Raw genomic sequence first — 26,378 nt, 5'->3', positions numbered from 1 at the left:
GAAGTTGGTATTTCAGCTGGTGTATTAGTCTGTTTTGTATTGCCAAAAAGAAAAGCCTGAGTCTGGGTAATTTATAAAGAAAAGAGATTTATTTGGCTCCTGATTCTGCAGGCTACACAAGCATGGCACCAGCATCTGCTCAGCTTCTGTTGAGGCCTCGGGAAGTTTTTCCTTGTGGCAGAGGTGAATAAGGAGCAGATGTGTCACACAGAGAGGGAGCAAGAGAGAGGGGAGGAGGTACCAGGCTCTTTTAAAGAACCAGCTCTCGCATGAACTAATACAGCCAGAACTCACTCATTACCATGGGGAGGGCACCAAGCCATTCATTAAGGATCCACCCCCATGACCCAAACACCTCCTGTGAGGCCCCACCTCCATCACATTTCAACATGAGGCTTGGAAGGAACAAACATCCACACTGTAATAGCTGGCATCCTGGGAATGGGGCCTCACCCACAGCCTGTCCTATTGGTGTTGCCTTCATGGGTGCAAGGACTGAGGCAGCCAATTGTTGTGTGGCAGGTATGAATTAACATATTTCTAGCCTCAGTGAGCATCTGAATTTTCAACCCATGGTCTTGTTTAAAGGAAACTAGCTTAAAATCTGTTAGGCAGTGCTAACTAGAGATGATGGCTTTACTGACTGCTGCAGGAATGGAGAGAAAAAAAGGCCAATCCGGGAAACATTTTGATGTGAGATTAGAAATAAGGGGAGACAGAGCAGCATAAGTCAAAGATAATTGTAAGGTTTGTAGCCCCCAGTGCCTAAGTGAGAAAAACTTAATATTATAAAGAAATATAATATTAAGTACGGTTAATATTAAGGCTCCATCTGTGCCTTCAGGGATACCCCTAGATAGGGCGAGCCTAAGGAACCATTCAAGCAGACAGGTCCTAATGGCAGCTGGAAACATGTAGGCTAGAGCAGAGCCTTCCAAATGTTCTTGGCTCATGCACCCTTAGTGGTCTCAGTAATTTAGTGGTCTCAATAATTTTTTTCATGCCATTTCTAGGACAAAAGAAATACTTAGCAGTTTCATTTGTTAAGTGCTTAGTTCCAAACAACTTAGTATTTCTGTATTAATACCTTTGTAGTTGTAAAAAATAATACATATATATTGAAATATTTTAAAATGTTTTTATGTTACTCTTCATTTCTTAATGGAATGTATGTACCTGTTGGGCATTGCATATATTGGTCAGGGTCTAATGAGAATATAAAGTACACAATAATTTAAAGGAAAGTTTAAAATAAAGAAGTGTTAGCTAGGAGAACAATATGACAGTTCCTCAAAAAATTAAAAATAGAATTACCATATGATTTAGCAATTTTACTTCTGGGTATATACTCAAAAGAATTGAAAAAGCATCTCAAAGAGATATTTGTAAAGCAATACCCAAAAGGTGGCAGCAATCCAGGTATCCATCTACAGAAGAATGTATAAACAAAATGTGATATACACATGCAATGGAATATCACCCAGCCTTAAAAACGACAGAAAGTCTGACCTGCTACCATATGGATGAATCTTGAGGATGTTATGTTAAGTGAGATAAGCCATCACAAAAAGACAAATACTCTTTAATTCCACTGAATGTAAGTTACCTGGAGTAGTCAAATTTAGAGACAAAAAGTAGAATGGTGGTTGCCAGGGGCTGACAGGAGCAGAGAATGGTGAATTAGTCTTCAGTGGGTACAGAGTTTCAGTTTTGCAAGATGAAAAAAGTTCTAGAGATGGATAGTGGTGATGATTATACAACAATATGAATGTACTTAATGCTCCTGAACTGTACATTTAAAATTATTAAGATGGTAAATTTTATACTATATGTATTTTACCACAATTTAAAAAAAATACAAAAGAAAACTGTTAAGAAAAAGAGAAATAGTTCACTATAATGGGTACTAGCCAATAGGAAGTAAAGAGAACTTTAAATAACAGAGGAACAGCAGATATAAGGAGCAGCCCCTACCCGTGGGCCGTGGATCTGACAGAGCACCCAAACACATGCTTCTCTCTGCTCCAGACCTTGCTGGAGAGGTCATGGCCTGCTGTGGCTCCCGGGCTGGCAGAGAAGTCACTGGGGTGCTATGCTGGCAGAACTTGCTAGTAATCTACCCTCTAAGATGCTGAGGAAAGCTATTCATGTGGAGGTCTTTCACTGGATGCACTCTGCTGCAAAATCAACGGAGAGGGATGCCAGTGGAAGCTGCTGGAGGCTGGGAGGTGCTGACCATCATGTTCAGCAGTAGCCAGTTGCTGAATAAGGTGTGGATACTCTAGGAGCCATGCGTGTTTGCAGCAGCCTGCAGAAAGAGTGTACCGGAACCAGGAAGGAAAACTGCTACTTTCTGTAATGTCTCTACAATACTCTCCACTGATGAAGCTTAGAATGGTACCAGCTAACAAAAGAAAAAATATGTAAAGGCCCCTTCTATGTCTTCACATAGTGGGTAATGAAGGGTGAATTTCGAGCTGTGAGGCAGTAAACTTATTACAGTTCCTCAAACTTAGAAATTGGGTTGAATCCCAATACCCTAATTTCCTGTTCCACATCACTTTTCAACTAATACTTGCCTTTTATCACAGCAACCACCACCAACCTAGCTTTGCAAAGAAATGACATCATCAAAAGGAAAATAACGCAATATAATGTTAAACTGTGAATTCGCTTGAAATAGTCATTCATGCAAGCATCTGAGAAATGTTGTGTATTGCTTTGTTTCCCTCAAAGACAAAATATCCTGCACACCTCTGTGAGTTTGCTGTAGTGCCCTGAGGTACACTGGCACATAATTTGGGGACCTCAGAACTAAAATCATGTCTTTTTCAGCAACTGTTGACCACATCACTGTAACATATGAGATTGTAAGATGCCAATTTGGTTAAGACTACGAGTAATGTGTAAAGTGAAAATTGTAGGGGGTCAGTATGATTTTTAAAATCCTCTTAGGAAGTTACCAGGTTGGAGACTGATATACCATCTCCTATTAAGTATAAGACTTACTCCCACTGTTTCCTTAGCATTGAAACAGGTTGCTATTTCTTTAAGTCCAGATACTAGAGTTAGCTTGTCTTTGAGGCATTTTGCTATGAAACAATACATAGCCTTAAACACAACATTCATTATCAGTGTGTGAGATGCTCACAGTGTAAAAGTCCATGCAGAGACTAGAGGGAGAGAGGGAACAGCAAATTCCCAGCTCCTTCTCATGCTTACTCTGCAGCATAAAATCATTAGGGGGAATGGTAGCCAATGTACCCATTTAGATCATTTCTTTCTATCTGATGTGGGCTGATTATATATCATTGAAATTGAGAAAATTAAACGGCATATGATGGGGCTTTGCTGAGTTCAGTAGTAAAATATCTGTTGAAACAGACTTCAGATTGAAAAGGTTGGTGAATTTTAGATCTCCTGTTTCTACCAGGAAATTTATGGACTTAATATTATCTTTTTTAGGTAGGCTAGCACATTGTTCAGGTGAGCAGTTTCTCAGAAAATGCATTCATTTTCATGATGCCTACAACTTTGTGAATCATAACTAGTACATATTTCTGCAGCTCTTTTTTAAGGAGAGGCTGAGTAACTTAAATTTTGTAACCTGACCTATTCAAGAGGAAAAACTTCTGATGCATGCCTTTCACTGCTACCTGCAAAAATAACTTCCCATTTTCCCTGAAGCCCTGTTTGGATAAGTTCTGCTTCAGTTCACATTTTCACCACCTGCTGAGTTCTTCTGTTGAGTGTCAGCCTTGGCTACTCTCAACGGCAAGCCTGTGTCAGCCTTTTCTGTCTCCTAAGCAGTCATCAGTTGGCATAATTGTTAATAGATTCTACCCATGTCAGAAACTCAATGCCAAAATCAAATTATGGCAACTAGAAGTGGGTTAGACTTTCAAATAGATCTCAGACCAGGAGTCTGTGGTCCAGATTCCACAAATGGAGCACTACATTTGTCGTCTTTGTGCATTTCACATTTCAAATTTTGTTCAGAAACTTGAATAAAGCTCTTAACTGCTCAAATACAGTCAAGTAGGGCCCGTTACTCAACCTGTCTTGGCATTGTTTTCTGCCCCCTTGGAGTGAGCACACTGAGGAGAAAGATTATCACTGGGCGTCTCGAGCAGAGCTGCTTGCTTCTGAATGCTCACGATAATCAATAGCAGATGTGTGGCAAGCACTGGAAAGTTGCATAACTGTCTCACACTGAATTCAGCTACATCAGCCAGCCAATGTGAGGGGTCTCCACTAGGTTGTTGAAAATAAAATTTAGTTAAAAACCTATGTTTATCTCATCACAAAATTATTTCCTTGCTGTAAGGCGTAAATGCAGTGGTTAGAGTGGAAATAATTTGACAATTACTGCCCTTAGACTTGAATTTTAGTTTGGTATACACAGGAACTTTCTAACGGTTAGGATGGAAATGGGGTTGTTTTTCCAAGGATGCTGTCTCTGGTAATAAAGTTTGTCAAGGCAATTCTGGATGAATGTCTGTTGCTGGTGATGTGATAGGAGATTGCTTCACCAGCCAGGTAGAGGATTAAACAACCTCTGGCCGGGCACGGAGTCGCACGCTTGTAATCCCAGCACTTTGGGAGGCTGAGGTGGGTGGATCACCTGAGGTCAGGAGTTCGAGACCAGCCTGGCCAACATGGTGAAGCCTCGTCTCTACTAAAAATACAAAATTAGCCAGGCAGGGTGGCACATGCCTGTAATCTCAGCTACTCGGGAGAATGAGGCAGGAGAATTGCTTGAACCCGGGAGGCAGAGGTTGCAGTGAGCTGAGATTGCACCACTGCACTCTAGACTAGGTGACAAAAGCAAAACTCCATCTCAAAAAACAAAAGAATAGACAACATCTAAGGTTTCTTACAAGCTTGAGTTCCACACTGTGATTTTTGATCCCTTTTTCCTTCTGCTGCTTTTCTGAAGGAAGGCTGAGGATGCCTTGGTGAGATGTGATGTCATGCTGTCCTGGCCACCTCAGGCCCGCCTCTCCTCTTCTTCTGGTGAATCCCTTCTGTGGCCCCTCTCATGCTGTTTCCATGTTGACCCCATTCACCTGAGCACAGGAAAGAATTTCGGCCCTTTTGTTTTCCTTTTCCATTGCTGGACCACACACATTAAATTGCCACACCTATCTGGAATATCTATAGAGCCAGCATTTAGGGCCTCCAAACAGACACTCTTAAAGAATCTGGAACAATCTGGTCTTAATCATGATTATATTTGGAAAAGTGATGAGGGGAACCTCATGATCTTCAGTGTTCCACCATATTCTTTACTCATTTCATCATTATAACAACCCTGTTAAATAAGTGACGTCATTCTTATTGTACAGATGTGCAAACAAAAGCACAGAGAGGTTAAATCACTTTGCCTATTTTTAGAGGAAAAATGAAGAAATAATGAAAAGGAAGAAAACCAATCTTAATGCAAATGAGGCACAGCCAGTGCTTGCTCTGCTGACGGGGGTGTCAGTAATCAGGCCCAGGTCTCCCAAATTGAGTCTGGTGTTCTTTTCCTTGCTCCTGGCGGCCCATATCTGATGAGGCTTACTGAACTTTTAATTAAGGTCCTTACTGAACTTTTAATTTAAAAAAAGATTCATAGTTTCAGGCAGCTGAATAAATAGAAGCTATTGAATTTATAGCATATTTAAAGCACTGAATATCAGGAATTGAATGGCTTCAGTTTAAGGCTGTCATCAAATCATTTGAACAGAGAGATTTGACGATGGTTCAATGCTAGAACCATGGCCAGCCATAAACTCTATGGGGACCTCCCAATATTAGCAACCTTTGAGTTACTCCTCTGCAAAATAAGGGACTTGGATTTTATAGGAACAGTTTAATAGAGTGAGAAAGTCTGGATATAGGAGACAGGAGGCTTAGACTGCATTCATTGTGGTCTAAAGAACATTATTACTTAGTTTTGTGACCTTGAGCAAATCATGTAACCTCCATTTCTTTAATTACATATCTGTAAAATGAGTATGATGACCCAAGGGGGCTAATTTGGGAGTCTAAATAAAACCTAATACAAGACATTATTGCTAAGTACATCCAGCCCTCCATATCTGTGCGTTCCATATTCATGGATTAGGCATCTGTGGATTCAGTCAACGACAGATCAATAATATACTGAGGGAAAAAAAAATTCCACAAAGTTCCAAAAACCAAACTTGAATTTGCTGCTACTATGTTGAATTTATGTGAATGAAGTGATATGTAGGCATTGTATTAGGAATTATAAGCAATCTAGAGATAATTTAAAGCATATGGGATAATATAGGTAAGTTATATGCAAATATTTCATCATTTTATATGAGACTTGAGCATCTTTGGATTTTGGTATCCTCAAGCGTCCTGGAACCAATCTCCAACAGATGCTGAGGAATGACTGTGTTATAAAAGAAGGACCGTGGGTCATAAATTGTTCAGATAATATTTTCTGACCTGATTTAGAGAGTATGCTTGTGTTTTATCATCTGCTAAAAGCATTTTAAGAAGGAAGATTTCTTAGAAGAGAAATACACCTAGAAAGCCTACGAAACAAGCACATCCCAGATGTATTATTGTCTCCCATGTGTGCTCATCTCCGATGTCAGCAATTCTTCCCATTCTCTCAGGATTAGGCACTCACATCCAGAGCATTAGTGAATGTGTAGAATTTATGGGAGAAGTCACTGGGCAGACTGAGGAGAGGGATTACCCGTAACTTGAAACTCCCAGGACCTGACCACCAGTGGTTTTCTTCTTCTTCCCTCATCTCTCTACTCATCCTCAGCGTCTTCCTCTCACGTGGTTCTGCCCCAGCCCACCTCAGCCTCCCCAGTCTTATCCCAGTGCAGATGGTCCCTGACTTACAATTTTTAAACTCTATGTGTATTTGTGTGTGTGTGTGTAGAGGGCTCTCACTGTGTGTGTGTGTTTGTGTGTGTGTGTAGAGAGAGGGGTGTGTGTGTAGAGAGAGAGGGGTCTCACTCTGTTGCCCAGGCTGGAATTCAGTGTATGATCATAGTTTACTATAGCCTTGAACTCCTGGGCACGAGTGATCCTCCTGCCTCAGTCTCCCAAGTGGCTGGGACTACAGGCATGTACCACCATACTCGGTTAATCTTTTAAAAAATTTTTTTGTAGAGTTAGGGTCTCTCTATGTTGTCCAAGCTGGTCTCAAACTTCTGGCCACAAACAATCCTCACACCTCAGCCTCCCAAAATGCTGGGATTAAATTCATGAGCCAGTGTGCCTAGCCTTACTCTATTTGTATTCTACTAAAAGTGATACACATTCAGTAGAAACTATACTTTGAACACCCATACAGCCATTCTGCTTTTTTTGCTTTCAGTGCAGTGTTAAAAAGTTACATGAGATCATCAACATTTTATTATAAAATAGGCTTTGTACTAGATAATTTAGCCTAACTGTAGGCTAATGTAAGTGTTCTGAACACATGTTAGGTGGGCTAGGCTAAGCTATGGTGTTCAGTATGTTAGGTGTATTAAATATACTTTCAACTTATGATGGTTTTATCCTGATGTAGCCCCATCGCTAAGTTGAGGAGCATCTGTACTCAGCACTTAAGGCCACTTGAGGCACAGAGCTTGACCTTCTGCAAAGGTGCATAAATGACTCCACTGTCATTTTAGCATCTCCTTCTTCAATTCTAGTAAATACAATTTTTTTCTTTTTCTTTTTTTTCTTTTTTTTTTTTTTTTTTTTAGACGGTATCTCACTCTGTCGCCTAGGCTAGAGTGCAGTGGCACGATCTCAGCTTGCTGCAACCTCCATCTCCCAGGTTCAAGCGATTCTTCTGCCTCAGCCTCACAAGTAGCTGGGATTACAGGCGCCTGCCACTGTACCCAGTTAATTTTTGTAGTTTTAGTAGAGACGGGATTTCACCACCTTGGCCAGGTTGGTCTCGAACTCCTGACCTCGTGATCCACCTGACTCGGCCTCCCAAAGTGCTGGGATTACGGGGGTGAGCCACCGCGCCCGGCCATAAATACAATTTTCTTAAGGCTAAGAGAGCCAAATAACCTGGGCCAGGGAGAGGCCATGGAGACATACCCACTTAGGCTTATTTGTGTTATGGAAGGGTAACTGTAAACTTGTCTGAGGATAATAGGAAGAACTCAAAGCCTACAGGCGTAACCAGGTGAGACCAAGACAGAGATCTCTCCCGCATATGGGGAAACAGGAGTGACAGCCAACTTTTTATACAGATCATGGAAGCCTTCGAAAGCTTTCAAGGGTGTACACAAAAATGATACAAGAAAAGTTGAAGAAGGTCTCAAAGTCAAATCGAAGGAGGCAGATTCAGCCTTATATCAGCAGGATAGAAAAAAAATGACCATTTTTGGTGGCCTGAAGTTTTTGCAAACTAGAGGCTATAGGTCCATAACTAGTTTACAGAGATGCTTCATATCTTTCACTGCAGAGAACATATAACATTCTTGAATGTGAGTGGAATATTTGATACCTCCTGACTAAAAGGTACCTTGTCTTCCCAGTTCTGCCGGCTGGCCTTCTAATTTGTGTGAGTCTGAAAACTCACTGATCTCCCCTTTTCTTCACAGACCTCTGGGGAGCTGTGAGCAAAAGGCCTAAAAGTCAGGCCTTTAAAAAAATTCTTTTAACAGCTTTATTTAAGGCATAATTTGGAAAGAGATTTTTCTGCTGCTCTGTGATAAAGTTCAGTCAAGAGTTGGTGTTAATAAACCTTCCTTAGAACCAAGGTGACTTGGAAAGTTTTCTTTAGGTCTGTGGTCAAACTAACAAAATTAAATCAATAAGCCCCAAGTGAGTAGGGTCAATTTACGTATGACACATAGAAATATTTGATTATACCTCAATGAATGAATAAACCTTCAGAATCTTAGCCACCATTTTCATTCTTCCATCTTGACACAAAAGGTGGGAGTTCCATTATTAGACACTTGTAGTTCAACATAGTATTTAAATTTAAGTACAGTTTGTTATTAAATGAGAAGTGTTGCTAACTTAGTTGCAATTTTGTATCAGGCAGGCGGTAATAGATTGTTGGTATGACTTCCACACATGTTGCCATGTGAAGGATGTTGGGGTGTTTCTTAAACATACAAGAATCAACAAGTCCCACCTACAAGAGATAACAAATCATTATGATGTACTGGACCATTATTCACTGGGGCTAAGAAGTAAATTATCCCCTTTTGAATACAAGCACAACAAAATCAAGATGACCTAGTATATATCCGAGAGCAGCAGAAGGCCAAGGGGAGCCCTAGAGAATCAGCTGCCCTTTGTCACCATGTTGCAGGGTAGGGGTATGGGGCAATGTAGTTTGCCCAGAGCAGATGGCTTTGAGGTTATATGGGAGACTGAGGAATGTCCTTATTGACATAAAGCCTTTTAAAATAAGCTGAGCATTCATTGCTCTTGAGCTAAAACAGAACATTCTTCCCCAAGGTGACTGCTTGCTTGCATTTAAATACAAAAGAAGTTTCTGTCCAGGCTTCCTGAGGCTGATGGTGAATGTTCAAAGATCAATGAAGCTGCTAATATGAATCTAAAATGAATTATAAGGCTGACGTGGGAGTGCTTGAACTATTCATTCAGCAGTTGTAAAACAAGTAGCACATTAAAGGACATGTATTTTAACATATCTTAAGTGGTTTGTCCCCAGTTGGACTTGCAAAATGACATTTAATAAATATTTCTTATGAGGGTACTTTCTAAAAGAAGAGAGTGAAAGTAATTCTGCTGTAGGCAGATTGGGCCTGAAATTTGGGTTGTCTGGATTTGCATAATCATCACCTTGAAAAGGTGTTGCTTTACCCCAGTTATAGATCAGTGGAAGCTCTCTTGTGTAGCACACAGCCCTGGTGAGATCCCTTAAGATCCCTTGTGGACTATCTGTGGTCATCTGGGTTGCAGTGAGGAAGGGCAAGGATAGATGGTATAGGGAGAGGGGGCAGAATGTTGACTTGGGCAGTACAGGAAAAGCCACTTGTGACTGGCGAGGGAGCATTTATTTGGGTTCAGAATCATCCTCATCTCAGGCTATCTCTCCATAAGTCTGAGATTACTGAGTGCAAGGTATACATATCAGCAGCTCCCGACTCAGGATGTGTGGCAGAGGGGACCATGAAGTTAACTGTGACTTTCGGAAGGGTGCAGTCTGTTACCCTTTCGGTGGCGAGGTCAGTTTCCGGGAGGCTCTGCAACACTGATATTTTCCAGATGTTTCTCCTCTTCTCCTTTCTCTGGCTGGCTATGTCTTCCTCCCTTCATCCTGCCCTTTCAGTGAAATTGAGATAACATGTTAGAATCTTAGGCATGTTAGAATCTCTCAGCAGTAGGATGTGATTTAATATCTAGACCTCTTATATTAATATTTATAATAGCCTTCACTGCTTGTGAATAGCATAAGCACTCTTCTGTTCAAACTCAATACTGAAATAAAACCCAAGAGTATCTTTTATAAAAATTTAATGGTGCAATAGTAATAATCTATGTAGTCCTTATGGTTTTCAAATCCCTTTCTGCTTATATTACCTTATTTAATACAGACATAAATCTATGAAGTAAATAATACTATTTTTATCTTCATTTTACAAATGAGGAACTGGAGGCTCAGGGAGGTTAATTTGCATAAGGTCATACAAATAATGAATGATAGAACTGGATTTAAGTTCAGACTCCTTAAATCCATGACTTTCGTATGTTCTTTTCACTAAATTTGCCATAGTGTTTCTATTGGGTTTTGCCTATATAAAATGGGAAATGAAAAAGAAACGAGCTGGGAAATAAATTTGTCAAAAGAGTATATTTTTTTCTCATAATTTCCAAGCGGATCTTTCAGATATGTTATCTGAGGACTTTATGCCTCAGACTGGCGATACAAACAAGTGTTCTACAAAATACCTCCATAAGACAGGCTTATCAGTGGCAGCTCTTGTCCCCGCTTTGCAGAAGGGAAAACCAAGGTTCCACAGAGCTAAGGGGACTTCCTCTCAGCAATTTGTAGGGGCCTGTGGGCCAGACCCGGGGGCGGAATTGAAATCTGTTGTGAAGGCTCTCTGGCTTCTTTATTCTATCAGCATTTCAAATCCTGAAAACCTCCCCTTTGGCATTTTGAAGGAATTCATCCCCAGTTGTTGCTGGTAGCCGGGAGGGTAAAGGCCCTTTGGAGTAACTGCAGCAGTGAGCGCCCGGGCTGTGCTTGGAGTAACAGTGCTCGCCCGGGGCTATACTGAATGAGTAAGCAGCCTCGTCTACTTTTGCTGTGCAAAGGTAAGGGTGGAGGCCGCTCCACTTTCTTCAAAAGGCCCCGCTCTGGGACGTGTGAAATTGTGCTCTCTTAAGCTGGTCCTTCCAATCCCATGGGCGATATCCACGCGACTTTCCTACAAAAATAACATACCCAAGCCGCTTTAAAATCTGTAATTTTTGGCGTGCAAGACTCCAAGACAAAGTCAAATGGGCATCAAAAAATGCAATCCAAAAATACAGAAGCATTGCTTCTACCCTATATGCATTTACTATTTATGTAAAACTACAGTGTGCTCTCAGATGAGACATTTTTTCTTTGGTATACCTTTTTTTCCGCCCGTCTGGTGCGTTTGCCGACGGCTCCTCTCGGCCCAGTGTCTCGGGAGAGTCCGCTGCCGTCTGGGCCTGCGCCTCACCTGCGTGCACTCGGGCCGAGCCAGCCCCACCAGGTCGCCTCCGCCCCGCTGCCCGCCCCGCTGCCGGCCCTAGCGCGCGGCTCCGGGGGCGGACTCCCGCCGCCCAGCTGAGACGCGATTCGTCACTCTTGCAGAACTTTCCCCCTGAAAATCCCTGCACCAGAACCCGCTCTCCCGCCCCGGGGAGGTTTTGATTTTAGTGGCTTTCTTCCTTTTATTTTCCGTCGTGTGCGGATTTTGCTGCAGAGCGAACTTGCGGCTCGTCCGAGTACATGTTGAGTGGTAATCGCCCCTGCAGCTGGTTATCCTGACACTATGCACTCCGAAGCAGAAGAATCCAAGGAAGGTAGGATTCTGGTTTCTCCTGGGGGCCGGCCAAGTTCTGCGGAGGAATTTGGAGGAAGGCAGTGGTAGAAGCAGATGGGGAGTTTTAAAGTGAGCGGTGGGCACTTTGTCCGCTTCCCCTGCGCCTTCGAAGCCAAGTCGGAGCTGGATAAGCGGAGCCCGGGTCTCATCTTGGGCTCCCTTCTCCCCTCGCAGCCGTTCAGAGGGGAGGGGAGGAAAAGTCGGACCTAGTTCAGCCAGCCCACTAAAGTCTGCTTTTTAGCTTTCTCTGGAAACGAAAGAGCCCCACTTGGACTCCAAGAATGCAAAATGTGCTTGGTAAAGGGCTGCCTGCCTGCATCAGAAAGACTGAAAGCGGGATCCCCTGGAAGAGCCCTGAGTGGAGGGTCCCTCGAAAAGGGGTTTCAGAAATTAGAAACGCTATGTTTCCGGCTAAAAGGGGAAGCTGAGTGAGGGGAAGCGAAAATCTGTATTTGAGAAATAGATTAATTTATTTTCATTGCTGGCTTTTCAGCAGTGAGTTCATTTCGTTGGAGGCTTAAGGGGGCTGAAAGATATGAGGGGGTCCTTGTGCGGCTTGAAACTGAGGAGAGTTTGTCTGTTTCTAACTTCGCAAAAGCAAAGGGTTTCATGTACTCCTAACAGAGAACGGGTGACAGGGCTGGAAAAGCTCCAACCAAAACACAATTATACGCTGGTGTTAGTTTGGGGAGTTTATTTGTGTGTGAGTGTTTGTATGCTTTGTTCCTTGAAACTTTTATGTATACAAAAGTCCTCTTGTAAGTGGGGGGTGGGAGTGAGGGTGGTTGGGGAAAATTAGAGAGTAAGAGTGGAGACTATTCAAGATTGTGAAATCCTCTTTCTTTTCATGTAGTCTCTTGGAAAGCTGGTTAATTTCAAGTCAATCACAGCAGCTCTGGCAGACAGAGGAGCAGCCTCATCATTTCTCCATTTGGTAGACACCAGTTAGGAAGAGCCCTTGAAACTTGTCCTCTTCTGCCTTTTACTGATTCCCCTCCCAGAGGAAAGCTTTGTGTTTCACCATGTAGTCTTTGTGGGCTCGCGTTTACCTTATTATGCTGTGTGAGGGAAATAGTCAATAAAAAGGAGGTTTGTTTAATAGAAATATGGGGCTAGCATGAATGAAAAATGACAGCCAGGAGCATTGTTTTTGAGCTTGATGTGGAGTATGGGGGGAGTAATGCTTTCTTGCTGTGGCCTGTGTTCTGATGGAGCTGTGTGCTGATAGATGCTTTGCTTTTCTATGTCTTTATAACAGCAGTTTATTCAAAGTCAAAGGTAGTTGAAGGCAGATAGGAACCAGGCTGAGAGAACTCAAGGGTGAACTTCTGTGTGAATTACAAGTAGCACTTAAGCTGGCGTTTTCTCCCAGGTGTGTTTTCCCTGTCTTTTTGGAAAGAGGGAGTGGGAGAGAAAGTGGAAAAACAGTATCCCGAAGTGTGTATTATACATTCCCCTAACAACATCCACAGTCTTCCCTCCTCGAGGGCCCAGCTCTCTGGTTTTAAGTTTGGAAGCAGCCTGCAAACTGGCCTGTGAATAGGTTAATGGGGCCCCTTCTGCTTGTTCCTCACCTTCCCTCCACTTGTCATCATTTACATTCTGCAGATTGGCCACAAATGATCTGGCTCTCTGCTTTTCAAAGAAAGCCCAGAATGTTTCTTTTAAAATAATCTGAGGTAGTAGAATTTTAAATTGATAGCAATTAGGGTGGGATATTGAATAACTCTTGAGGGAGATGGAACACTTTATTAATCAGATAGAATCGTCATAGCTTCTCCCAGGAAATAAAGGATAGGTGTCTGTGTGTTTTGTGTGTGTTTTCTCCAAGGCCGGTTTATTGGCTGTAATCTAGAACCTTCTGGTTAGCTACCACCACTCAGATGTCTATGAAGCGAACTGTGTTGTGTAAATAACTCAGTTATCTTCTCTATCATTACTAATCCTTTTCCTTTTATACATAGCTTTTTTTTTTTCATCCTGGTGAACTTATGTATCCCATTTAGTGTGAGATCACCATGAGTTCTTAAGAATGTCTGTATTACAAGAAAACTGCCTTTGGATGCTTCATGCCTGATATGCTGTAAGAGGAGATACTTTTAAGTCATTTTTCTGAACTGTAGTGAGAGACTAGTATACTTTGGGGTTGAATCTAAGTCCTTGGAGGCCAGCATATTTTTGCATATGCGTGAATGTAGAAGCAAATGACTGGGGATATTGTTAAGCCATCAGAGCTTAAAACATACTTGACTCTGTGCCAGGGGTGCTGAATCTTTGTCCCCAGCCTATAGCCACCTCCTAAATAATTGATTTAATTTTTCCTGCTTACCAATGAATAAGTGATTGTGCTTGGGTATTAAGCAGAGAAAAATAATCCAGGCCTTGCTTTATTAAAAACTGAATGAGTTTAAATTATTCAGACATAGAATGAATAGGAAAGAAGGGGAAATGAAGGAAGAAACTCACTTTATTAAAAAGGTGACTACCATTAAAAAGAGGATATCAACAGTTTCCAGTGGATGGGGCTTCCTGAGGAGATACGGTGATAGCTATGTATTTGGCATTTAGTTGCTTCCTGAGTAAATTGCTTAATTATGAAGTAGTTAAAGTGGGTGGCAGTTGCGATCTCTGAGAATCTTTCCAGTGCTAAGCATCAAGGTATCCAGGGCTCCTTTGCTCTGGATGTCGAAGCTTTGGTACCAGAAATTGAGAAAGCCATTGTTAAGGGGTGGGCGAGGTGTCACTTTGTGGGGACTTGGAAAAGAGTGAGGGTTGAGTGGTGAGTGAGTCTGGCTTGCTCCTCCATTGCCCATAATAGCCATTTCCCACCACCACCTCACCCAGTTCTTACTCTCATGCCTCACCAGGCCTGCTATTTCACAAAGAAAACAGTAGCCATTAGATAACTCCCTCATCTTCCTGTTCCCAGACTGACAGACTCATCTCTGTCCACACCTATCCTCCCTGTGTCTGTGGAACAGGTGTCATTCCTACTGCAGAATGCCCCACCTTCCACCTTGGGCTCCTCCTACACCAGTCATTCCTGGCTCCTACTTTTCTGCATATAGAAGAACTCAAGCTCCCCATTCTAGGACATTGGCACTTGCTGGTCTTCCTGCCCAAAATATCCTTCTCTCCACCTGACCTCCTTTTCTTGGTCAGCTCTTTAGAGAGGCTTTTTCTGAACCTAAACTCAGATCCCCTGTCGCCCTCTCTCAGAGCACCTGTTCCTTTCCTTGCTGGCTCTCCCCACACTGCTTAACATCTCTTCTAGACCACAAGCTCTCCAGGGAAAAACAATGTCTGTTTTATTCCCTGCTGTACGTATAGGACCTACAGAGTAAAACATGCTCATTAAATGTTGTAGATTGAGTGAACGGTCTCCATTCTTTAAAGTTAATCCTTGGCCAAAAAAAGTTTAGTTGTTCCATAGTGGTGATTAATATCCTCTTCTGTAATAAAGAATCCCAATGATATTGTATAAGCTACCACACTGTGTAGTATTCTGTTTTAACCTCACGTGGTGTGGCAGCTTATATAATATCATTCATCACTAAGGACTATTTTGTAAGTTTTCTCCCCTATTCCTGCCCTTCTCCAGCCTTTGCTTTGCAGAGGGAATGAAGAGAAAAGGAGGTTAAAGCAGTGGTTCAGCTCTGATGAAACCAAGGGGTGTAGCTGACCTTGATGTCATACATAATGTAGAAGGTACAGCATATGCTCTTAAACACCGGACTTTGACGTGCTTATCTGTTTCCTTTTATGTAGTCATTAGGCTTGGAGTGTTGTGTGCTGACAAGGACTAAAAGTGGAAAATCCATTTAGAGATCTGTCATACTCTCTCCTCTACAGTGGACATCACTTGATAACTTGGCATTGCCAGACACCTCCAGCTCTGTAAACTTAAATGCATTTGGAGCTTTTTTCCCCTCACTTCGGAAATTTTTATCATATTGAATATGCATCCTACCTTTCTTGCCCCCAGATTATGCCATTGAACAGTCAGGATTATATGGATGATTAAATTTCCTGCTCCTGACTGTTGGTGATCCGAGAAGTAGCCAAAAAGTGGGTGGGTGAAAGAGAATGCAGTAGAGCCAGAAAGACTCAGGACCCAGTGATTGCATTTCAGAATACTGCAGAATTGCTGGATTTACCTATAAATCATTCATTTGTCAGCATTTCTGTGTTTATGCTAGCAACTTGTAAGTCAGTGAGATTAGTGTGGTTATAGACCTGTCTTCATTTAGAGAAGATTGTTCTTTAAAACATAGTGTAAGCTGAATTAAAACAAAACCAAATGATATGTATATCTTTAATATTTAAGGAAGGTCTCTAGTAAGAAGTCTTTTGTAATTTAAAGTGTCCTCCCCCCCGCCGCCCGCCCCAAATACACATAGAATCACCATAATTTAAAGCTAAAAGCGACTTTGTCGATCCTTCTTTCTGACCTCTTCATTTTAGAGGTGAGGCACTGAGGCCCAGCAAGGTGATTGCCAAGCCCTTTCTACCCTCTCCAATACATGTTCTGCAAGCAAGGATTTTTGCAAACACAGGTTTTAGCATCGTGAGTATTTGTATGCACTCTCCTTGAAGTAGGACAGACCTAGTCTGTTTGTATAGTTGTCATTCACTACCTTTTGGGGGAATTTATAAAACCCAGATGAATGTTTGAACAAATGGAGATTTCCTGTTTCACCTTCTCCTACGTGTAACTCAAGAGAAGAAAACGTGAGACGTTGTGAAATAAAATTTAGCTCTGCAAGTAGATCCTATTAGATCCCGGGTTTTGAAAGTTGTAGAACAAGTGAGAGGCAGGTAAACAGTGAGCTCACTTGTTTTCATTCCTTTGAGAATATCATTCAGGAAAAATGAGCTATTGAGGGTGCTGGTTGGGTAGAAACACTCTTCCTTGGGGAGAAGGTATGTATGTGTGTGGGTGGGAAGGGAGTCAGCATTCTGACACAGAATGTGCTATTGCAAAAGCAGACATCCCACAGCCTCTCTTTCTCTGGAGCACATTGCAGCAGGCCTGGTGCATTCTGGGAGTCAGGACATCTTTCTCAGGAAGCACTTGTGGGGCTGCAGCCCACTGCTCCCCCAGCGCTGAGCAAGATATCTGAAAGAGCAATTGCTTAAATTTTATTCTAAAAGTTTATAAACCTTGAAGAAGAGGTACAGGGATGTGGTATGTCCTGAGTGACTAACTGCTGAGTTGGGAGTAAATTGCCTAAGGGAGTGCTGCCCTGGGAATCTGTAAGACTGAGTAAAGCCTGTTAGTTAGGCTGGTATTTATATGGTTTTGAAGATGGGGTAGGGGAGGAGTTGTGTTTATGTGGACTTAATGATAATACATTCTCCAGCTTTGTAGTGAATAATAGTTAATTTTATAAGTAACTAGGAACAGAGTTTCTTCTAAGAAGGTGATGAAGCAAAGAAAGTATCAGCAGAATTCCCTATGTGATTCTGATAGCTTTAGGTGCCTGAAGCCTCCAGACCACATTTGTCGAAGTCAGGGTTGACTGTCAAGAAGTGACTAAGCAGCTCATGAATTTTCCTTCCAGTTTGACCTGGCATTTATGCTTGGTGCCAGCTCACCTGGCTCCAATATGTGTTTTCATGTGGCCTACTCAGCCAGGCTGAGAAGCTGGGGACCAGGGGTGTCCCCAGAGGCACAGGCTGTTCTGCCTGTCATGGACTGTCCAGTAGACTCCTGCTTCCAGGGTGCAGCCCCTCTCCCTTGCCAGCTGCTGCCTTCTTTGAGCCTCAGATACTCCTAACAACAAATGTTAACTGAGCTAGCACCTCTGCAGGGCCTGGAGAAGCAAAAATGTGTGTGTAGATAACCCCATCTTCAGAGAATTTTTGGTTCAGGGCATCACACACAGCACATGTGCATCCGTAGGATGAGAATACATGATGGAGAGGGATGAGTACAGCTCAGAGGATCAGACAGTGGACCCTATGAAAGTCTAGAAGAGGGGGTATTCACCAAAAGTCATGATGGACAGGAGTGACTTCAAAGAGGGATAACTTGTATTCCAGCTAGATCCTTTAAGCAAATGGAGAAGAGAAAACAAAGTGTGATTGACAGGGAACCTACTTACGCTGTGTGCTGGGATCAGGAAGAAAGTCTACAGAAGTGTGGAGAGCAGTGTTCATGGGGGGCATTCGTGGTGATGTTGTAGTGGTACATGGGGCCAGTCTAGAAGCTGGGCTTTCCCAGGGGGACATTGTATGTAGGTAACAAAGATAAGACCCTGTGAGGCAGGAGACTGATCCTACTCAGGACTTTGTTCCTGGTTGTCTGTGCAACCTTCAATAGCTACTTAATCTTTCTGAAGTTCAGTTTCCCCTTTGGAGAAATTAACGCTAGGCATAATGGCTCACACCTGTAATTACAGCACTTTGAGAGGTTGAAGGAGGTGGGTCAGTTGACCCCAGGAGTTCAAGACCAGCCTGGGCAACAAAGTGAGACCCCCATCTCTGCAAAAAAAATTTAAAAATTAGGCACAGTGGAATGCACTTGTAGTCGCAGCTACTTGGGAAAATCAGGAAGATCACTCAAGCCCAGGAGTTCAAGGCTACAGTGAGCTATGGTCGTGCCTTGTATTCCAGCCTGGGTGTCAGAGCAAGACTCTGTCTCAAAAAAAAAAAAAAGAAAGAAAGAAGAGAAAAAGAAAAAAGAAATTGGATGGTTTTCAGCTGAATGGAGGAGGGCATATGCAAAGTAGTGTTTTAGTAATGCCAAGCTGGCAAGAACCATGAGTTGGCCTGGAGGGCAAGATCGAACCTGGGTATAAGGAGCGTTGCCAAGAAAGTGTGAGAGTAGCCAGTCACAAGGGGAGAGTTGATTTCCCTATATGCAGTCTCTCAGGGCAAGACTGTAGAGAAAGGAGGGGGCTGGGCCTTGGATTTAGCTTCTGAGAATATCCACTTTTACAAAGGAGAGAGGTAGATGGAACCAATAAAGGAAATAGAAATGGAGTAGCTCAAGAGGTAGGAATAAACAAGGAGAGCATGGGGCCTTGGAAGCCAGAAAGACGAGACTCCCCTGGAGACAGTGGTCAGCCTGTCTATAGAGAAGAGCTGCTGAAGACTGCTTCGTCTTCCTTTTGGGCCTCAGCTAAAACCAGGAGCCTGGGTTTGAGGAGCGCATCTTCTAAGAGATGGGAATACATCATCGGTATTCAGTCAATATTTAGCAGGTGACCAAGGGCATGAAAGAAGGCATGTGGGGCCCAGGAGGTGACTGCGCTGCTGAGAGCAAGTGCCCCAGCCTCCTGAGAAGCTGGCCATCTCTCCATTTCTGCGTGCTTTCAAAGTCCTAGTTGCCAGTAGATTCCTTTCCAGATTGTCACACCATCACCTCCGATCAGCATTTGGAAGAGCATGTGCCTACAGGCCTCTTCCTGTGGCATTACACAAAATATGCAGTGGTACATGAGGGTCACAAGTGAATATGGGCAGGAAATTTAATTAACCTTAAAAAGAAAAGTAACTGGTTTCCTATACATTCACAACATTGCTGACATTGAATGTGGGAGGGTCTTTCCTACACCAACCAATTTTCCAAATCCAAGCGGACATTGACTAGACGTCCTATAATTTAACTGATTTCTGACACTAATTGTCCAGAGTTAGGGCAGACCCCACAGGTTAAGGGCTCAGTCCCGCAAGACTGTCCTCCAACTTGAGACAGCAATTACAAGGCCAGGCATCCCATACTTTTGACCAACTGGCTATAAATTGCGGGTTTGTATGACAGCCCCTCAGGTTCAGTAATTTCCTAGAACAGCTCATGAAACTCAGGGAAACATTTACTGATTTATTCTAAAGGATGCAACTCAGGAAGAGCCAACTGGAAGAGATGTGTAGGACAAAATACAGTGGAGGGATGCAAGCTTCCATGCCCTGTCCAGGCAGGCCACCCTCCTGGCACCTCGAGGTGGGATGAAATCATTGGCCATTGGTGATTAAACTCAGTCTCCGGCCCCTCTCCCTTGCCCAGAGTGGGGGAACTGAAAGTTTTAAACCTCTAATCACCTGATTGATTCCTTTGCTAACCATTCCCCATTCTGGTTTATGAGTCACCTCATTAACATAAACTCAGGTAAGTTTGAAAGGGGCTTATTATGAGTAACAAAAGGCACCCCTCTCACAACTGTCACTCAGGAAATTCCAAAATTTTAGAAACTCTGTGCCAGGAACTAGGGACCAAGACCAAATATTACAACAAAAGCTGCACCTATCACTCTTGTTTTAGAGATAGTCTCACTCTATCACCCAGGCTGGAGTGCAGTGGCAGGGTCATAGCTGGGCTCAAGCAATATTCCTACCTTACCCTGCCAAGTAACTGGGACTACAGGTGCATACCACCTGCCCAGCCAATTTTTAAATTGTTTTGTAGAGACAAGGTCTCACTTTATTGCCTAGGCTGGTCATGAACTCCTGAGCTCAAGCAGCCCTCCCACCTTGGTCTACCAAAGTGCTGGAATCACAGGGATGAGCCACCGCACCCAGTTATCATTTAGGAAATTCCAAGAGTTTTCAGAGCTCTAGCCAGGAGCTAGGGATGAGAAGACCAAATGTGTATTTCTTATTATATAACAGTATCACACAGCTCTTCATACTGGGGGAAAGCTTTGGCCACTCAAAATTAGATAATTTTGTTAAGGTAATGAAGGGTTTTTTCCCCTTTTCCTTTTTTTTTTTTTTTTTTTTTTTTGAGATGGAGTCTTGCTCTGTCGCCCATGCTGGAGTGCAGTGGCACCATCTTGGCCCACTGCAACTTCCACCTCCTGGGTTCAACCGATTCCCCTGCCTCAGCCTCCCAAGTAGCTGGGATTACAGGCGTTCACCACCATGCCCAGCTAATTTTTGTATTTTTAGTAAAGATGAAGTTTCACCATATTGGCCAGGCTGGTCTCAAACTGCTGACCTCCTGCCTTGGCCTCCCAAAGTGCTGGGATTACAGGTGTGAGCCACCACACCCAGCCAAAATTAGAGAATTTTTATCTCCTCCCTTTGGCCTTCACTTCCTCTCTCCTCGTGTTTTTTTCTTCCTGTGACAGGAGTACATGTCTTAGAAAACCACTGATGTTTCTGCCAGGGGTACCCTAGATTTGGCATATAATTTGGAATTCTTAGGACTTTAGTCTTAAACATATTAACTAGGATTTGGGCCACACTAGTAAGCTGAGCCATTTTGAGAAATTTTAGATTTCCTCTGAAATGGTAAGCAGTTGTTACACCAGTGGAAATATGCTAGATGGCTTATTCCTTGTGAGAACCAATGAGATAATGTTAGTGTAAAGCTCAGTGCTCAGACAGCTTCACTCAGGAGGTACTGTATAAATAAGGAGGCTTATAATCACACCCAAAGACAGAACCCTGCACAGGCCTGCCTATTCATTCAGTTAAGAAGTCCTCATTTCCTGTTCTCTAAAAAGCAGGGAAGAGTTGGCTTGCTCCAACAAACTTTTTCCTCCATTAAAGTTGTTTGATAGCAAAATATTAGTGCACTGAGTGTTCTTATTGTTAAGCACTTACAATATCATTTTCACCTTTCAAGGATTAATATGAGAATTATGTCAGTTATGAAATATCTAGAATGAAAATGCATGCCTCCTCATTATGACAAGTCTAAACATTCGAGTCAACATCTTCAGAAGAAAAGAGAATTAAAGAGGAAATCTCTCAGGAGAGTTTTCCAGGAGGTGGACAGAATTCAGGGGCAAGTAGCACCCACTGAAAGGGAAAGGAAATAATTATTGGGAAATCAAAATAGCAAAGAAAGTAAGGGAGTGGCAGTTTGGCAGATTTCACAGTTCTGCAGGAACAATGAGGGAGACATAGCAGTTGGGAGTGATGGGGAGTAGAAGGGTGTGAGAGCCACAGAATGGGTGGGATCCAGGCCTGATGAGAGCCTCTGAGGGAAGAAGTAGGAGTGGAGAGAGAGAGGAAGGGAGGAGTAAGGAAATAACGCTAAAATGGAAAAAAAAGTAATATATGCAAAACTTTTGAGAGGTGACCAGTAGTATAATAGGCAAGAGACTATTGTAACTGTGTTAAGAAGTTTTGGCAGCTTGCTTATTTTGTTTGATTTTGCAGTTAACAGGAGAGAAAGTGGGGTGCTGGTCTCCAAAGCACTATGCAGACTTGGAGCCAATGAAGTGTGGCATTTGGAGGACACAGAAGCTCTCCAGTGCTTCTCAGGCAGGATTAATGCAGAGGCCCATAAACAAGGATGTGACATTGAGGAATGCTGCCCCACTTCCAGTTGCTAAATTGGGGCCAGTCGGAAGCCAGGGATGTGTTGTGTTGGCTTGGATTTCTAGCAACTTTCTTACTGGGCTATAAAAACGATTTCCTCAAAAAAGCTTGAAAATGGCAGATGATGAAGTAGAAAAGCAGAGGTGTCCGCCTGCGGGCATCATTTCAAAGCTGCCTCTGACATCATGATGGCCATTTCTGGAGGGCCAATGGTGAGTGGTTTGTTGGAGGGTTAAAGCCATCACTTCCAACTGGTGAAGCTGTACTTAACTTCAGGGGGTTTCCCTCATTAACAAGTCTGATGGTAAGCAGGCTTCTTGAAGGATTTCAGGCAGAGGATTTTTAGGGGTAGAACTGGCTTAAATTATTTGGCTTACTTGGCCATAGCTCTGACTTGGTGATCAGGCTGATGACCCTAGAAGTATAGGGGTGGTTACTTGACATTCCTGTCTTTGCCACCTACCTATTCTAGCATGCTTTGGGGTTGCCTCTGTGCAAATGGGGAGGGACATGAGGGAGAGGAGATGTTGATTGTAGGTCTCAGCAGTGGAACTTTAGCTGGCTTGTTTCAACATGTATAAGGGTTAATCAGGTAAATTATAATTGCTGCTGGGAGAGGCAGCCTAGCTGAGCCCACCCAGCCCTTAGGGTTGCTGGGGAAAGGGTCATTCTTGCAATCCTTAATTGTTTTCCTCTTTCCCAAAGATGAGTTCTTAATGTAACATTATGGTCCATAGACACGTTAATAAAGTTTACATTCCTGATTTGTTTTAGTCGTCTGCATTTCTGTTTCTTTAAATTCTCAGATAACTCTTCCTTTAAAAATGTAATTCGGCCAAATTAAAAGAAAAAAGGAATAATTTGATTTTTTGTTGTTGTTGTTTAGTTATTTGAGTCATTCTACAGTCTTAGGCAATTTTCTAAATGAAATGTGGAATGTCAACTGGACTGTTTAGTTGTAGAGGATGGGAGGAAGAGAACTGTTATATTTGGTAGTGGTACTAGAATAGTATAGAACATACCAGCAAAAGTATCTTAGAGTAGTATTGTCTGTTGTTTCCTTTCTGTTTTTTTAAATGGCACCATCTATCCCTATCTTGTGAACTAGTTAAATATGTTTTAATTGTGTATCTTTTAAAGCTTCTCTTAGCCAGATTTTTAAAAAAATGTTTGATGTTGTTTTTTATTCCATGAATGAATCAATTGACTACATGTAGGCAGCTACTAAACTTGGCAGTTTGTTGCCATTAGCATGCCCTTGGACAGGAAGTATTCAGTATAGATATGACAAACCAGTTTCCAGGCTTAAAAATAAAGCGGGGATTTCTGGACAGAATAGGTCTTTGTCACTCATTTCAACATGTCTGATGAGTGTTAAAGTTCAAAGCCAACCACTTTGCTTTCTCATTTTTTTTCAGGCCATGACTTTACCTGACATATTCTATTATACCGATTGAAACTTATTTCATGATGCTGGTGTTTTGTTCGGTTTTTAAAAATGAAATAAGAGGATATTTGAATAGTCATGAGAATCAGCTAGAGTCAGTATTCTCTCCTTTTATGTTTAGTTCCTTTTATGTTTATCTCTTTTATGTTTAGTTCCTTTTAAGTCATCTCCCCACTGAGGTAGGTAATGGCAAAATAATGTTTCCCTGCCTATAAAGCAGCTTAAATTAAAAGTAGCAAGTATGTGCCAGGTATACTACATGACTTGTCTTCTTGAATCTGTGGTCCACTTGAAATAGCATTTTTTTTCCCAAAAGTTACTTCCCATCAGTCTTGTGGTTCTTAACTTCATTTGTCAGGTAGCCCCATAGCAACTCGGGAAGAATCATACTATTTTGACAGATACAGGTTTTTTGGCATCTTGTTGCCTACAGCTATTGCCTTATGACTTTAAAAGTAAGTTCATATTTTTTTTGCCATCTCCCTAAATAATATAATTTTCCCTCCTGTCCGTTAAAAAAAAAAAAAAACCCACACTTTCCCTTCTTTCTTTCACTTACCTGTTCTAAGCAGTGTGTGTGTGTGTGTGTGTGTGTGTGTGTGTGTGTGTGTGTGTGTGTTGGGGTTTAAGAAGCCTTGACACCACATTTCCTGGAAATACTAAATTAGACACAGCATTTATTAGATGAGAGTGTCTACAACAAAACTTTCTTTTTCTGAAGACTTAACTCCATGCAAATGTCAATCTCTGAGCATCTATTTGTTTTTCAAATAAGAAACTGTGCCGGGGAAAGGTGATTTGAAATACAAAAGTGCATGCAAGTATTTTTAGTGTGGGGTAAGGTAAAGTCAATAATGATTCTTTGGGACATTTTTAGGGACCAAACTAAGTTTCATTTGCCAAACTTAGCAATAAACTATGTTTATAAAGAATAAGGTTAAGTTCTTGTTCTGGGGCAGGACATGGCTGTGACCCTGGGGTGCTTGTGTTCTGGAGCTCCTTGACTCTTCTTTCATGATGGGAGCAAGCCTGAGTAGCCCCTGCTATGCTGTAGATTGAGCTTGATAAAACTCTGGCCTTTTGAAAATACTGGAATCTGCTACCCTAAATACCCTATACCTGTTCTAATACGATGCTTTTAGGGAAAAAAAAAGGAGCTGTTAACATAAGCCAAACTTTCTTTTCTTTTTTTTTTTTTTTTTTTTTGAGGGAATCTTGCTGTCAGTGGTGCAATTTGTTCCATGCAATCTCCCCCTAAGTTCAAGTGTTCTCCGTGGGATTATGGGCACCCATGACCATGCCCAGCTAATTTTTGTATTTTTATTAGAGATGGAATTTCACCATGTTGGCCAGGCTGGTCTTGAACTCATGACCTCAAGTGATCCGCCTGCCTGGGCCTCCCAAAGTGTTGGGATTACAGGCATGAGCCACCGCACCTGGCCCAAACTTTCATTTAGTAAAATGATTCCCTGGTCAGAAACTGTAATTTCCTTTAGCTTCATAGTGCTCAAGACTCTTGGACCTCAGAGTGGCTGGTAAGCATCTTCTAGTTTTTATGATGATGAGCACATTGTAGGCAAACAGAAAATGCCTGATAACCAGTGAGGTGTGAGGACAGGCATATGGTTCAGAGTGTAAAATATTTTGCAGAATTAAAACTTACGCAGTTTATCATGAGAGTCATAAATCATCCATACATTGATATTTATTGTGCCTCTGGCCTCATTATCTGGTTTTTAGGTATAGGAGTGTGTTTTACCCAATAGGTAGTTGTATCATCCATGGTACCTGTCAAAACAGGTCTGTCAAAACCACACCGGAGATTGATAATGTATTGTGCATATGGGGTGACCTTTAGGAAGGCTTGGTAGGACCTTTTTCTTGCTGGTTCCCTTTGAGCCAGTGTGAGTGATATTCCGTCTCCTAGTCTGTGTTTTGGATCACTGTGCTCAGGCCTAAACTCAGAACAGACTGACCCATGGGAGGGACTTAACCAGGTTTGTCTAGGTTGATGGAGGGCTGTAATGGGGTCACTTCTTACTCTTCTGAAAAGTGGTGGAAACTGAAATGAATTGTCTTTCAAATTTGGTCCAATCACACTTTATTGTCTGAAAACTTCTGGCACATCTTGTAGCAGCAATGGAAAAGGGAAGGTTTAGGTAACCCTTGTGTTTGAAATGCCTGCTTTTCTTTTTTTTATTATTTTTTAAATGGCTTTTTGTTTACTTTGCCACAGAAGCAGCTCTCTGTTTTAATTTGTTGGAATTTAACATCTTTGGAGTTCTTCCTGGGTTCTAGCCACTGGAACACAAATCAGTCCAGAAGCTTATTACTAGTTAACTCTAATTTAAAATAAAAATCAAATTTCAGCAGAAAGATTGGAGAAGAGAAAGGTATTACTTGATTGAGGAACAGAGAAACAATGCATGAATCCAGACATAAAACTCTTTGAGTTGAGTAAAGGAGGCTTTTAAACCCTAATTAATGCATTTAACAACTAAAATCCCAGCTTTTCCTGTGTTGAGTTTACACAGAGAAGTTAAAAAATAAATAGACTTCATCAGACTTTGACAGTAAATTAAAGACCCTTTATCTTCCTGCCTGGAAGT

At 42.1% G+C, this 26,378-nt stretch overlaps 1 protein-coding gene across 3 annotated transcripts in view; it reads left to right on the top strand.

The window, feature by feature from the left end:
- Positions 1-26,378, top strand: part of TNFAIP8 (TNF alpha induced protein 8) — a 122,757-nt gene that overhangs the window by 71,993 nt on the left and 24,386 nt on the right. The window contains exon 1 of one of the 3 annotated variants that reach the window (XM_032156593.2): positions 11,826-12,027. The exons of the other annotated variants lie outside the window; for them this stretch is intronic. Within the exon in view, the coding sequence (XP_032012484.1) occupies positions 11,997-12,027 (31 nt within the window). The 5' untranslated portion in view covers positions 11,826-11,996. Of the gene's footprint in view, positions 1-11,825; positions 12,028-26,378 lie in introns of those variants that run through there. 3 annotated transcript variants of the gene reach the window in all.

This window comes from Hylobates moloch, unplaced genomic scaffold (assembly GCF_009828535.3).
Source record: "Hylobates moloch isolate HMO894 unplaced genomic scaffold, HMol_V3 SCAFFOLD_6, whole genome shotgun sequence".
Taxonomy (NCBI): domain Eukaryota; kingdom Metazoa; phylum Chordata; class Mammalia; order Primates; family Hylobatidae; genus Hylobates; species Hylobates moloch.
The sequence above is the reverse complement of the archived record's forward strand: the minus strand, read 5'-3'. Positions and strand labels throughout refer to the sequence as shown.